Source organism: Vombatus ursinus, unplaced genomic scaffold (assembly GCF_900497805.2).
Source record: "Vombatus ursinus unplaced genomic scaffold, bare-nosed wombat genome assembly UNPS02014768.1, whole genome shotgun sequence".
Taxonomy (NCBI): Eukaryota; Metazoa; Chordata; class Mammalia; order Diprotodontia; family Vombatidae; genus Vombatus; species Vombatus ursinus.
Window position 1 is genome coordinate 9,076,127 of NW_020954546.1, and position 13,704 is coordinate 9,089,830.

A 13,704-nucleotide genomic window follows, 5' to 3' on the forward strand; every position below is an offset into this window, starting at 1 on the left:
TTGTATTCATCGCGTTCAGGGTCTAAGCGATGTACTCGGGTCTGGAGAATGGGATGAGAGCTCCCTGAGGGCAGGAACAGCTCGACTTTCATTTTTGTATCTCCAGCTAAGCTTAGCACAGTGCTTGGTACACAGTAAGGGCTTCATAAATGCTTGTTCGTTGACTGATCGCCAAGAAGTTTAATCCTTTGGAAATGAAGGTGCTGCTGCCAGTGGCAAGGAGGAGCTTGAATGCAGGGTCTTGTGGCCCCAGGCCCGAGGCCAGGGCAGGAGAACCTTGCCAGGACCCTGGAGTGGGCTGGGCGCAGGAGTCTCAGAAAGCTGGCACTGGGTGAGGGCACCCCCAGATATAGGAGGGCAAAGGCGGGGGGTGGGGTGGGCTGAGGACAGTCAGGAGGAGCCAGGAGGACCAAGATATCGTAGGGCAAGGCCACGGGGTCCGGCCGGTGACGGACATAAGAAAAAGGTTCCCCAAGAAATGCAGAAAGCCTGCAGAACAGAAGAGGTCGGTGTGCTGTCCCTCAGGAATGCTCTTCACACTGGAAGGGGAAACATCTGGTGATGACAAGGCGGTCAGAAGCCTGCTGCTCGAGGGGCCCCGGGCTCAGAACGAGGCACACAGTCAGCACTTTAAAAATGCAGCCTCAGAGAGGTGAGGAAGTAAAGGAGAGCACCCGGCTGTCTACACCGAATTAAAACTTCACAAAAACATACTCAGCGTCTACCGTGGGCAAAATGCTGACTTTCCAATCCCCAGGTGTAGAAAAACTCCACTGCAGGGCACACCTTCGCAGGTGGGATTCTGTGCCCCTCCCTGCTGGTGATCCGGAGGAATGGGAGAACGGAAAAAAGCTGGATTCTGGAAAAGATCCATGGGTGAGCTTGACAAATTCCTGGCAATGTTCATGGGACCCCAAGGTCAGAGGGTTCAGAGCTGGAAGGAACCCTAAGGACGCTCTGGTCTAATCTTCTGTTCTTACAGATGAGGAAGCTGAGACTGGGGTGGGGGGGGGCTGGATTTTTTTCTTTAAAAAACATTTTAAGGGGCAGCTAGGTGGCGCAGTGGATAGAGCACCAGCCCTGGATTCAGGAGGACCTGAGTTCGAATCCGACCTCAGACACATAACACTTACTAGCTGTGTGACCCTGGGCAAGTCACTTAACCCCACTGCCTAGCCAAAAAACAAAACAAAACAAAAAAACCAAAACATTTTATCGATTCTTTTTGTCCTTATGCCACCACACACACACAGACCCCCCATATATATGTACATATGTATGTGTGGATATGCATTTATGTATATATACACACACACACATATATGTATATATGTGTGTGTTTGCGTGTGTATGTACTTGGGAGGGAATCTTTCCACTCTGAACAAACCCTTTCTTGTAACTGAAGAAAAATTAACATAAAACCCCCTAACATGGTGATTGCATTGGACAGCGTGTCCAACGTGCTGCCCCACCCCTCGGTCCTGACCCCAGGAAGGAGGCAGGCTCCTGTGGAGCAAGGCCAGGAACTCGGGTCCTTGGGTGACTAGCAGCACTGAGCCAGACAGGACGACCCTAGAGAGGCTGCAGAGGGAATACCCACAGAGACCATCTCCCACCCCACCACGTTCTCCGTCTGCTTTGGATCTGTCCACATGCATCCATGGTGGCTCCCCCAGTGAGAATGGAGGTTCCTGAAGGGCAGGGGTTACTTCACCCTTGTTTTTGTATCTTCAGCCTGGTGCCAGGCACAAAAGAAGGCACTGAATGAAGGCTTGACTGACTCGTTAGAAATGTTTGCATTTTAAACTGCGTAATAATGGCATCTCATACAGCACTGCCAGGAAGCAGGGTTAGCGTAAAACTACATTAATAAGAGATCAATGCTTCCCAAAGGTCAAGGATGACCACTCTCTATAAATGAAATGCCCCTCCCCCTGCTGATGTCAGGTTATCTGACTGAACACATTAGGGAGAGGTGCCCAGGTTACCTTGCTTTCTTGGGTAGGCCTCTAAGACCTTGAGAGGGGGTCCCCGTAAGGTCAGTCCCCCATGAGAGCAGGACTGGAAGGCACCAGTCAGGGGGTCAGGCCTCTGTCCTGTGCCCCACAATGGCAGAGGCCCTGCTGCAGCCAATAGCGAGAGAGGCAGAGCCTCTGTATGCAAAGAGGTGGGCATTCTGCTAGTTTACAGATGCTACGAAGCTGCCTTAGGGAGTGGATTTCATGTTATTCCTGACGGCTAAGGAGGAAAACTTTCCTGCCCTCATTTCCTTGGCCCCCTAACACATTTCTCTTCATTTAAAAAAACGTCTCTTGTTAACTTTTCAGGAAAAGTTAAAAAGGCTGATGTTGCTTTAAATTCTCTACAATCTGAATTTCCAAGAAATAATTCTCATGCACGAATAAAGACTCCACTGAGGAGGGTGATTATGCTTCTGACTAGCAAATAAAGGTTGAGTGAGAGATTGAAATTGGAGCATAAGCCTCCTGATTCAATGTCGGAGGAGCTGGGCTAGGGTTCAAACGTGAATCCATCCAAGTTACTGCCTGCCCACACCTAGATTACAACTTCTATTTAAAAACTGCACTGAAAATGAATCTCAATGTATTCCACTCACTGCAGGGCAGCAGTTTATACTTCCTGTCTTGTGAAAATCACTGAAGGCATCCTTCCGGACCCGGCCAGAAAGGAGGTCTTCACTCATCAACCACCAATGGACCAAGAAGAACGAACCGGCCCAGATGAAGCAGGCAAAGACACCTGAACAATCACCAGGACCAACAGCAAAGCTGGGCACCTGCCCCCCACCCCCGCCCCTGAGGCAGGGTGACACTGCAAAGCCAACGGGAACTGAACAGGAGCCTCCTACAGTCTGACACCAACGTTTAAACGTGTAAGTTCACCAGGGAGCAATGACAATCCTGCTGCTCACCGAGCGACTTAGAGAGCTCGAGGCTGACTTACTCACCGGGTTGAGGCAGAAGGTAAGCACCGCAGCTGCTGCAGCCCTCAAGAAACATCCTCCACTTACAAACTAGAGACAGAAACATTTATTGTGCCAGCTTCCTCTTAATTCACTTCCTACTGGAGACAAACATCTGGAAATACCGTTACAGATCCAGGCCCTACTGGTGCCTAGGCCCAGGCTTCTGGCTTCTGGGCTACAGCCAATATACTGAGACTGAATGCTATTTGTCTCTGTGTCTTCTAGGTGGGGTCACACCGAGGTGGGGTCACAGCGAGGCAGGACTCTCTTCTAACAGGATTACTCAGATCCACCTCCTTTCTTGGGGCTATTAGTCCTCATTTCATGCCAAATTTTCACTAGTGGCTCTCTGTTCTTCCAAATCAGCTCATGGCCATATGTAATATACCATCTGGGAGAAAGAAAACAAGAAATCAGGACACAGGCCCCCATCGGCATCCCTGGAGGGGCAGCTGCACCGATGACATCCGAGTCACCCAAGTTTAAGGCCGGCCGAAATGTCATCGTTTAGAGCGTTCACGTGTGATGTCTGAAGCAAAACGGAGGGGGAGAGGTGTCTGGGCTCAGAAGAGCCAGGTCTGAATCCTGGCTTGGGGTTATGCTGGACAAGTCGCTTCGCATCTCAGTTTCCTCTCAGAGACGGCCCGTCCACCTCTCAGCAATGCTGAAACACTCGAATGAGACCGTGAACACAGGCTCAATAAACATTTACCAGTGTGACTTGTGCATTTGCTGAATTGTATTAGGAAACCAGCTTTCTGTACTCATCAAGCAAAAGTTTAAAATTTGAAAAGCATTTAAACAATAGCAAATATTTAATCAGTGGTTCTTGGAACCAGATTATCTTCTAATAATAACTGGGGAAAGAGCCCTGATTATTGCAGGCACAGGGTAAATTTCTCAAAAACCCAAGTGTCTTTCATTTGTCCCACTACCCGGGACTGTAGGAGAACAGAGGCATGAGGACATCTCCACAGGAATAAATATTCCGCGCCCTCCTCGCCCTCCCGCTGCCTTCTAGGAAGCTACCGCTCCTCCCAAGCAGAGGTTTAAGGACCTGATCAATTGGCACGAACAGTACAAACAGGTTAAAGTGAGTTATGGCATAATTACACTTTTGATCTAGGAAAGAAGAGATGAGACAAATAAAGATACAGCTGCTGAATGAGTCATGGGCATGAGGGCACTTATGGCAAAGGAGGAAAAGCCTTCAGACTAAGTATGGCTGCAACATCCTCCCTCCCAGGGGACGGGAAGGCAGGGAGCTCTGAGGCTGTCTGATAACCAGCTCCTCCTCACGATAATCTAGACGTCCCTCAAATACAACCTGCTACTGTGAGCTGCCTTAGGGATTAAGAAAAGACAAAGACTTCTCGGGGACAAGCCAGAGAAACTCAGGAAATGGGAAAAGAGTCAGATTTAGAAACTGAGAAGAAAGTCTCTTGCCTTTTGGAATCTTGGTTACAGAATGCACTGAGACTAAGAATTTGCAGGTTAAAAAAAGCCCACCCAATTCCAGTGAAATCAGTGAAAAGGGAGGTGTGTGGGAAAGAGAGCTGACAAAGTGTCGGAACTTTTCAGGTGTTAATATGAAACACTTGGGAGACTAATCAACATAAACTCCAACCACTTCTCACAAGCGTCTTCTATTCTTTATTCTGTGATCCTGCCAAGGAAGCTTTTACCTACAATGAATTGCTGCCAACGTGAAGACTTCTCTTCAACAATCGGTGAAATTATAAACGGCACCTCCTATGGAAAGGAGCTGTCCCCATGCAGCATGCTGCTCCTCCTTTGTTTGAAAAGAGAGCGGGGCAACCAAAAGCCACCCTTCCCCCCAAAGCGTGGTGAGAGACAGCAAAGAATAGCCAGGGTCCAGATTCCTCTACCCAACGCTGCTTGCCATGGCTACCAGTGGAGCACCCACCGTGCGGGCGGCACACATGGGCGTGGGTAAATGTGTACAGGCACATAAAACCGGACTGATTTCACTGTCACGAGGACTCCTCTAGGGAGACTTCCTTCACAAATGCAGCTCAACAGCTCACGGCCTCAGTGACCTGCCCAGGACCCTCGCAGTCAAGTGACCTGCTCAGAGCCACAGGACTTGGACACAGGTCTTCCTGACACGGAGGCCCGTTCCCGAACCACTACATCAAGGCACCCTGCATCTCCCTGTCCTTCATGCTGTGTGGCTCAGCGCTCGGTGCTCTGGCTACGTCTCCACCTTGCCTCTTTCCTCCCTGGCCCAAGATCACTCTCCTGCCGCCTCTGGTCCACACTGTACCTGGATTAATTTCTCTTACTCTCGTTAACATTTCTTAGGCCAGGCCCAGGTCACATCCTCCAGGAAGCCTCCCTGATCTTTCCTCTTTCTATAAGACTCCCTTAAACAAATAGATCAAAGAGAAATCAATGATTCCATGAGGCAGCAAGAAATATTAGAACAAAAACAAAGGCTGGTAAAAAAAATTGAAAAAATTAACATATCTGTTATTAAAAACAATCAATCTGGAAAATAAGTCAAGGTAAAAGAATCTGAGAAGCAATCAGCTCCTTGAAAACCATGATTTAAAATAAAAAAGCAATCAAGACACTGTATTTCAAGAAATAATAAACAAAAATTGTCCACATCTATTAGAACCAGAAGGCAAAACAAAGATAAAAAGAATCCACTGGCCATTTCCTGAAAGAAACTTCAAAAGGAAAAGTCTTAGGAGTGCCGTAGTCAAAATTTTTCACATCAAAGAATATAAACTGCAAACATCCACAAAGAAGCAGTTCAAGTAACAAGGAACCACAATCAGGATCGCACAAGACCTGGCAGCTTCGACTCTACTTGAAAGGAGTGCTTGGGATACAAGCACAAGGCAAAAGATATGGGCTTCGTATACAGAGTAACCTCCTCTGAAGAGCTGGGGGTGGGATGGGGAAAGAGAGAATGAACTTTTAATATAAACAGAGGTTTTAAGCATATGAAAAGACAAGAGCTGAATGGGAACTTTGAAATGCAAACACAAGAGCAAGAGAGATCTAGAGAGACAAATGCACTGGAGTAATTAGAAGAGGCAGCGTGTAGATGATGCTGTGCTAACATTCTCACAAAAGTGAGAAGAAGAATCCCTTCAGAACCTTAATTTCATCCAGAGATACTGGCGGAGTGAAATAAGAAAAATGGAGGACCAGGAGGTGAACTGGTTCTGTCCTGAGGGTTCTAAGGCAAGAAAGAGAAGGGAAGATAAAAGGAACAGATTAATGCAGAAAACAGGAAGAAGGGGACGGGACTTGCTATTTCTCATAAAAGGCATGTGTGAGAAGATTATAAAAAACAAGGGGAAAGGGGCTCAGGACATGGGCATCAGATGAACTTCAATCTTTAACGAAGCGGACAAAGCAGGGTTCGACACACACACAGGCTTTGGTGTAGAAACCCACCAATCTCAATGGGGAAAACAAGCGAGGATGGGTTGGTTAGGACAACGCTGGGAAGGAACAGCTGTAAGTAAAATAACCTTCCTTATCCTTAAGGGAGGAAGGAAAAGAAAAAAGAAAGAAAAGATCAAGAAACTAGAATCTAAGATGGTTTCCAGCAACAGGGAAACAGTTGAACAAATTGGGGTATATGAACATTGTGGAATATCACTGCAATGTAAGAAATGATAAAAAAAATGACTTCAGAGAATCTTTAAGTATGAACTGATGCAGAGTAAAGTGAGCAGAACCAGAAGAACAATCTGTACAAAGACACGGGGAAGAAAAACGCCTGGAAAGGCTTAAGAATCTTATCAGAGCAAAGATCAAGCACATCTCCAAGGGGCAGGACGAAGCAAGGAAGATGCCCCGTGGCAGAACGGGGAGGGATCAGTGGGCAGAAGAGACACCTTGTTTGACACGACCACGGCGTGGGTTTGTTTTGCTTGACTATTCTTATCAATTACAAGGATTCTTCCCCCTTTGCTTTTAATTGGGGGTTAGCAAAGTTGATGGGGGGAGGGGGAGAAAAGGGAGTGGGGAGAGGGAGAGAGGGAGAGGGAGAGGGAGAGAGAGAGGAGAGAGAGGACAGAGAGAGAGGACCACTGAAACATTTTAAAAATGCACAGAAGAAAACAGAAGGAAATTCAAAGGGAAGCACAAAATAAACAGGACAGTTTTGAAAGTAATGTGTGGAATTGATTGATATACTTTTTAAGAAACTTATAGTTTCCTATACAACTTTTTTTTTATGTTCTGCTGTGTATGTCTCAATGCTCTTTTTTTTGGTGTTTAAGTTCGGAACAAAATAAAGGTTAAAACTCAGTTTGATTTTAGATGTCATAGCTCCAAAATGTGAGTTTAAAAAATCTACCTGCCCTGCCTCCGTAAGAACGTGCCTGACAGAGGCAGGTCCTACGCAAGGGCCCCTGCTGGTACACAGGAAAATGCCTCCACAGCCTTCCGGGCATCTTCCCACGGCTCTGCAGAGCTATGCTGCCCCCTCCTCACCCTCTGACCCCCATCTCTGCAGCCTGGGACCCATGCTCTGGACACAGAATCACAGCATTCTGGGATGGAACTCAGGGGCCAGCTGCTCCAGTCCATCCCTGACAAGGGCTCCCCAGCCTCTCCTCTGAGGGGCGCCCTCCCTCTCGGGGCCGCCTTTGCCCCATCCTCCCTCTGCTCCTAGGTCTGGCCTCTGGGACCAATTCCCAGATTCCCTCCTCCACACACTCAACCCTGGTTCCCTGGGCCTTCTCTTCCTCCAGATAAACCTGTGTTTCTTCCAGAAGAAGGGCTTCGTTATGCAATGAGCTGCTCTGACCAAGGCTGATGAGAAATTAGAGGAGGGAGCGATTAATCAAGGTTGTACCTACTCAGCTCCAGATCAAGGACACCTCAATCAGATGACTGGCAGTCCAAGTCCCCACCACCGGCCGTGCGATATAAATAGAGCCATGGGGGGAGGGGAGCTATGTCCAGCTCTGTTTCCATTCTACAGATGGTGCATGAATTTTTCTGGACTGATTTATTTACTTTTTGGGAGAAGACCGAGACGACTGGCAGCTAGAGGTGAGGAGACATCCGTTCAGTCCCATTAGGAAGTTAAGTGCACACTTACATTCCAAAAAGGGCTCCCCCAAGATGTGCCGCATGATCAAAAAACTTCCACCCCAGGATCATCCCGGCTGTGTCCATGGCGATAATGGCCTTCAGGGCCTGAAATCCAACACAAAAGGACGTGAGAAAACGCCGGTGGGGGCTTTCATTCCCAGCAGTGCAGCCCCTTCTGCCCGAACAGCAACAATTCAACACACCTAGGTCTGCCTCTAGAGGACCCCCCCATCAGAACGCTTTCTCAGGGGGATCGGTGGCCCGCCCCTCAGGCACGAGGCAGGACAGGCAAGGGGAGCAGAAGCCCTTGCCCCCAGAAGGGGCACACCCAGTACGAGACTGTCTCTGAGAACATCCAGAAGGCCGAGAAAAAGGGGACTGGAAGCAAATGACAATGGGGATCTAAAGAAAAAGGCTAATTCTTTTTACACCCCTGGGCAGCTCCTAGGGTAGGACTAGATAGAACCCTGCCCGGGCACTGGGTCTATCCACGCCCAGACCACACCCCTGTGAACAGTGTCTCCCGAGAGGAGGCATCCTGGGCCACTGTACCACTCTAGCACCATCACTGATTCTGGCCCAGACCCCTGCTCCCTCTGCACTGAGGTGAGTGGGGATAAGCAGGCCTCGGTTCCCCCCATCTGAGCTCTCCATAGCTCCAGACTGAAAAAAGCCAGGCTTAGAGATGTGGGAAGAGAGGCTGAGGCTGAGACTGACTTCCAAAGCAGACCCACACCACCCCCGATGACAGCAGCTGTGATCACAGGGAGTTCTCAGCACTGGGGGCATCACACTTTAGTCATGAAAGGACTGAGTTAGGGGTAAGGGGTGGTGGGGTCTCATTCGCTTTACAAAAGGATGCACTACCAATTTAGAGAAACTCATGTATTTGGGGTATACCTACAGCATAAAGCAAGACATGCGAGGCCCCCAAAACTGTGACATGATGTTGGCCCTTCGTGTTAGCTTTAGCTTTATAGTACCGCCCTAAAGATGTGCAGGAAGAAGCCTGTGGTAGGGCCCTGCCCCTGCCCCTGCCCTCTGCTCTACTAGAGACCTCCGATCCCATTGGCAGTGGGCACTCTCACAGAGGGAAGCCCCTCATCAATGCAGGTCGGCATCTTCTCTGAAACTCATCCTAGGAGAGCTGCTCAGAGCATGGACAGCAGACCTGACCTGCTCAGGGTCCCACAGTCCCTGCCAGAGGCAGCCCCCGGGCCCAGGCTTCCCCAGCCCTCCGGGATGCCACGCAGCCTCCTAATGAAGGTAGGGAATGACATATGGGACCAACCAACCTTGTGTGCAAAATGAGACAGAAGAGAAAGAGGGCACTGATGGGGAAGAATATTTTTACATTCGGGCCAGAAAAATCCAGGGGCATTAACAACAGATCATGCACAAACTGAGTCAAGAGTGAATATTAATAATTATGAATCAGACCATCTGGCCGAGCTCCCAAAGCCTGTGGCACTCACACTCTCTTTCACTGGTTGGCTGGAGGCTAATTCTCTGTCTGAGGCACCAAACTGGGAGCTCAGGAGCTGAGAAGGAAAGAAGGCCCCTGCCCTGGCCTGGCTGCCCCAAGCGTCCCCTCCACGGCGGGCCCCTACAACAGGAGCGCGGGCGCCTCTGTGTGAGGACGTGATGGAGAAAGGCCTGAAACATCCAGTGACCCGGTGGGACATCTTCCTACTGCGTGTGATTCCTTACAGGCACTTTCTCACTGATCCACCAAACAAGTCTGGGGGCAAGGAATAACCTGCCGCCACTCACACCTGTGTTAATGTTTGCAGAGAGGGGAAGTGACTGGCTCAGGGCCATGGAGCAGGGACACACGGAGAGCTGACCACACAGGCCCTCAGTCTTTTACTCTGTCCTGACCTCTCTGTGACGAAAAGACAGAGGAAAATGAGGAGAGGAGCAGACAAGGGGCAGAGGAGACGCTGAAACAAAGTCTGTATTCTTCTTCTCTTTATTTATTTACTTTTAAAGGCAATTGGGGTTAAGTGACTTGCTCGGGGTCACACAGCTAGGAAGTGACAGTTTGTATTCCTGAATCGGCTGGTGGCACAGTGCACAGAGCACCAGGCCTGGAGTCAAGAAGACTTGAGTTCAAATCCAGCCTCGGACACTTCCTAACTGTGTGATCCTGAGCAAGTCAGTTAACCTCTGTCTGCCTCAGTAAAATGGGGATAACAATAACACTTACCTCCCAGGGGTGTTGTGAGGATCAAATGAGAAAATGTGTGAAGGGCTTTATAAATGCGCTTTTGTGACTGTTACTGTCACGATTATTTGGGAGTGGCTGGCACACTCTTAAGAAACACAATCCAACTAAAGCACCCCTCCCCTCCCCCTGCCCTGCCCCACAGCACTTCCCTGTCATGGTGGCGCCTTGTCTGTGGGGAGCAGCCTGGACCCGTGGGGTCAGACACCGGCCAGCTTTTACTTTGCCCGTTTCAGGCCGTGACCTCCTCAGACCCAGGGCCTCCCTCATCACCCTCAGTGCTGGCAGACCGGGGAAGCAGGGACCCCCGAAGCTTCCCTGGAGGCCAGTCTGCTGGTTCTTAAAGCTTTTCTCTTAGATGAGCATCTCAGCAGGACACCTGTGCTGGACATTCCTGGGTAGGCTCTGTGGAGGAGGCCCCCACCAGTCCTAGCTCCCCTGACCACGTAATTAAAGTGAGAGGGCAGGGAAAGGCCTTCTGAAGACAGAAGATGAGATGAAAGGGCCAGATGCCATCTCTCTAGTTAGGCTGTGCATCATGACCTTCCCCAGTATTTTACTGGACCCTCTATGTTGGCACTTGACAGGAAATCAGAGTTCAGATCCTGCCCAGATACCTGGTAGCAATTACTGTCAGCGGGTGACTTTACCTCTGGGGGGCTCAGTTTCCTCATCTGTAAAATGAGGGTGTTTGGACTTGCAGGCCTGTGAAGGCCTATCAGTTCCCAAACACCAGGCTGGAGAAGGGGCCAGAAGTTACAGGCCAGTGAGCGGGCCCCACCACCAGAAGCCAGTCCACTCGCCCACCCTTATGAGCTGGGGCAGCCTGGAGAACTGGGCTGGGGGAGGTGTCCTGCAGCCCACCCAATGAGAACCATTGGCTACATCTGCTGGAAGCAGGTGGCCTACAGTCTCCTCATTTGATTCTAGCCTATCCTGCCTATTATTATATTTTCTCAAGTTATTTCTGTGTTGGAAGAAAGTCTAAATTAGAAGAAAAGACTAATGCCTTAGTCTGTTTTCAAATGAACAGCCGGGCCTGTGCTCAGAGGCAGTGTCTCTAGAAGTAAAGCTAGCACCTGGCCAGAAAGCTGCCCAGGACAGCAGACAAGGTGCCACCCCCGCAGGGAGGGAGGGGAAGCCCTGACACACAGTGAGGGGCAGCGGTGAGGCCAGAAGGCAGTGAGGCCCAGTTCACTCACGAAGGGGCCATCCCAAGGCTCCCCGGGGCACTGGGGTATCTCTGAAGGCCCCTAGAGGCCATTAGGCGATCCTGGCGGGATGAGGACATGTCCTGAACCAGACAAAAGGGACCGCCAATGGCTTGTGTCTCACACCAGGGACATCCTTGCCAGGGTCTGGGTCTGGACCCTGATACACCGTCCCCCGGGAAGTGCCTCTAAGCAGGACGTCTGGGAGTCTTCCTAAAGCTCCCGTCTGACGCATCCACTCACCATCAGAAGTGAGCTTTCTCTGCTCTCTCTCCCCTGAGTTCATTTCTGATTTTCTTAGGATTCCTTCTGGGTTAGAGCTGTGTGGCAGTGTGCCTGGCTGGGGGTCAGGAAGAGCCAAGTTCAAATCCTGCCTCAGACTCTTATGAGGTGGGCGACCCCTGGCCCTCACAGGATTGTGGTGAATACCCAGAGACAGTAAGTGCAAAGAGCTCAGCACAGGGCCTGGCACATAGTGCGGCTCTACAAATGCTAATTCCCTCCTGGAGCAGAGGCCCTAAACTCCATGACAAGTGGGGACCGTGTCCTGGTGCAGCGCTTGGCCACGTGCTCACCACAGGTCCAAAGAGTTGAATGTCTTGGATATTTAAAGAGTGGTGAGAGAAGCGAAAGGCCTCTCGGGAGACCTCCAAAGGAGAAGAGGCATGACCCGCCCTCTGGCCATCCCCCCCACCCGCCTGGCACTCACGTTTCCTGCAGTGAAGGTGAACATGGGCAGGAAGATGATGGCCAGCTTGCCCTCGGGGATCTTGGTACAAACAGCTGCCAGGACCGTCATGATGGCCCCCGACTGCAAAGGACACAAGGAGAGCGGGCCATCACTGAGCTGACCCCCACGGGTGGGCTCAGAGGGCCCCAGGCACCAAGGGGAAAGCCAGCCTGCAGAGTGTTCGTGGGGGGCCTCCTGGGGGCAGCAGAAGAGAGCAGAGCCACCATGCTCCTTCCCTACGGCCCAGCATCCCAGGCCCTCCCGCTGCCAAGGCCTAGGCTGGGGCGGCCACCACTTGCTCTGTGCGCCTCATCTCCCTTCCTGGAAAAGGAGCTCCCCAAGGGCAGGGAGCCGGGGGCCTGGCAGAGTCAGCGTGCTTGCTGACTGACACTGCCTGCGTGACCCTGGGCAGGTGACTTCCTCTCTGAGATGTTTGCTCACCTATAAAATGGGGACATACAAGATCCTTGCGCTCCCGCCTCACCCAGCAGTGAGGGTTGCTGGGACAAGAGCCCCTCACGCCCCTCAAAGCCCCTATACAGAGTTTCAGCGGTTCACTGCTCTGTTATAAACAGGGGGCAAGACCCCTGCAAACTTTGCCACCTCCGCTGGTGAGCAAAGAAGAACCAACCGGATGTCCTCCGACCAGCCATAAAGGTGATTTCTAAGGACCTGTCTCAAAATGGAAATTTATGCCAGGATGTCGTGAGCTCTGCAGCCACAGCATCAATCAGAAAAGCCTCCCGGAGAAAGAGGTCAAGCACAGGCTGGGGGGCTGGGCCCCTGGGGCTTTCTCACTGTGGCCCCAGGCACTGCCTCCCCTCTGTCCAGGGCACTTCCTTCAGGCTTCATGATCCAGACCCAGCTGAGAGGCCAACACCCCTCTGGCCTCAGAAGGGACCTCTGACAGCACGGCCTTGTCACACTACGTCCTGCCCTCTGTCTCCCACCCACTCAGCACCAGGAGCTGGGCCTCCCATGTACGGGTGCTCAGTACAGGTTTGGGGAATGAATGAATGAATGAATGAATGAATGAATGAATGAATGACAAAAGCCCAGGACTCTGGTGACGTTCATTAGCATTCAAGAACATCCAACATTCTACACTGGGCAATTTCTGAAAATGCTGAAATCACAGAAGAAAAACGTGATGATAAGACACAATTCCAGCAGGCCAGGAGGGCACGGGGCACAATTTTTTGGACATGGCCAATGTGGGATTTGTTCTACTTGACTAAGCATATTTGTTAAGAGTTTTTTTTTTTTTCATTTTCTTCTCAATAGTGGGGAGGGGGTGGAGATGGGAAGGAAAGGAAACAGATTTTTATTAGAAAAAAATTTAAATTAAAAAAAAAATGAACATTTGAAAAAGGGGCCCCCAAGCTTCCCATAATTAAACTTGAAACATAAGAAAGGCCGCACTACTGGACATTTCTCAGCAGGGGGTCAGCTCTAAGATGAT

At 50.4% G+C, this 13,704-nt stretch overlaps 1 protein-coding gene across 1 annotated transcript in view; it reads right to left on the reverse strand.

Moving 5' to 3' along the window:
- Nucleotides 1-3,027: 3,027 nt before the first annotated feature.
- PARL (presenilin associated rhomboid like) overlaps nt 3,028-13,704 on the reverse strand; it is a 36,853-nt gene continuing 26,176 nt past the window's right edge. The window contains exons 8-10 of the mRNA XM_027862232.1: nt 12,222-12,323; nt 8,082-8,179; nt 3,028-3,377 (exon numbers count right to left, since the gene is read on the reverse strand). Coding sequence (XP_027718033.1) covers nt 3,266-3,377; nt 8,082-8,179; nt 12,222-12,323 — 312 coding nt within the window. The 3' untranslated portion in view covers nt 3,028-3,265. The remainder of the gene's footprint in view (nt 3,378-8,081; nt 8,180-12,221; nt 12,324-13,704) is intronic.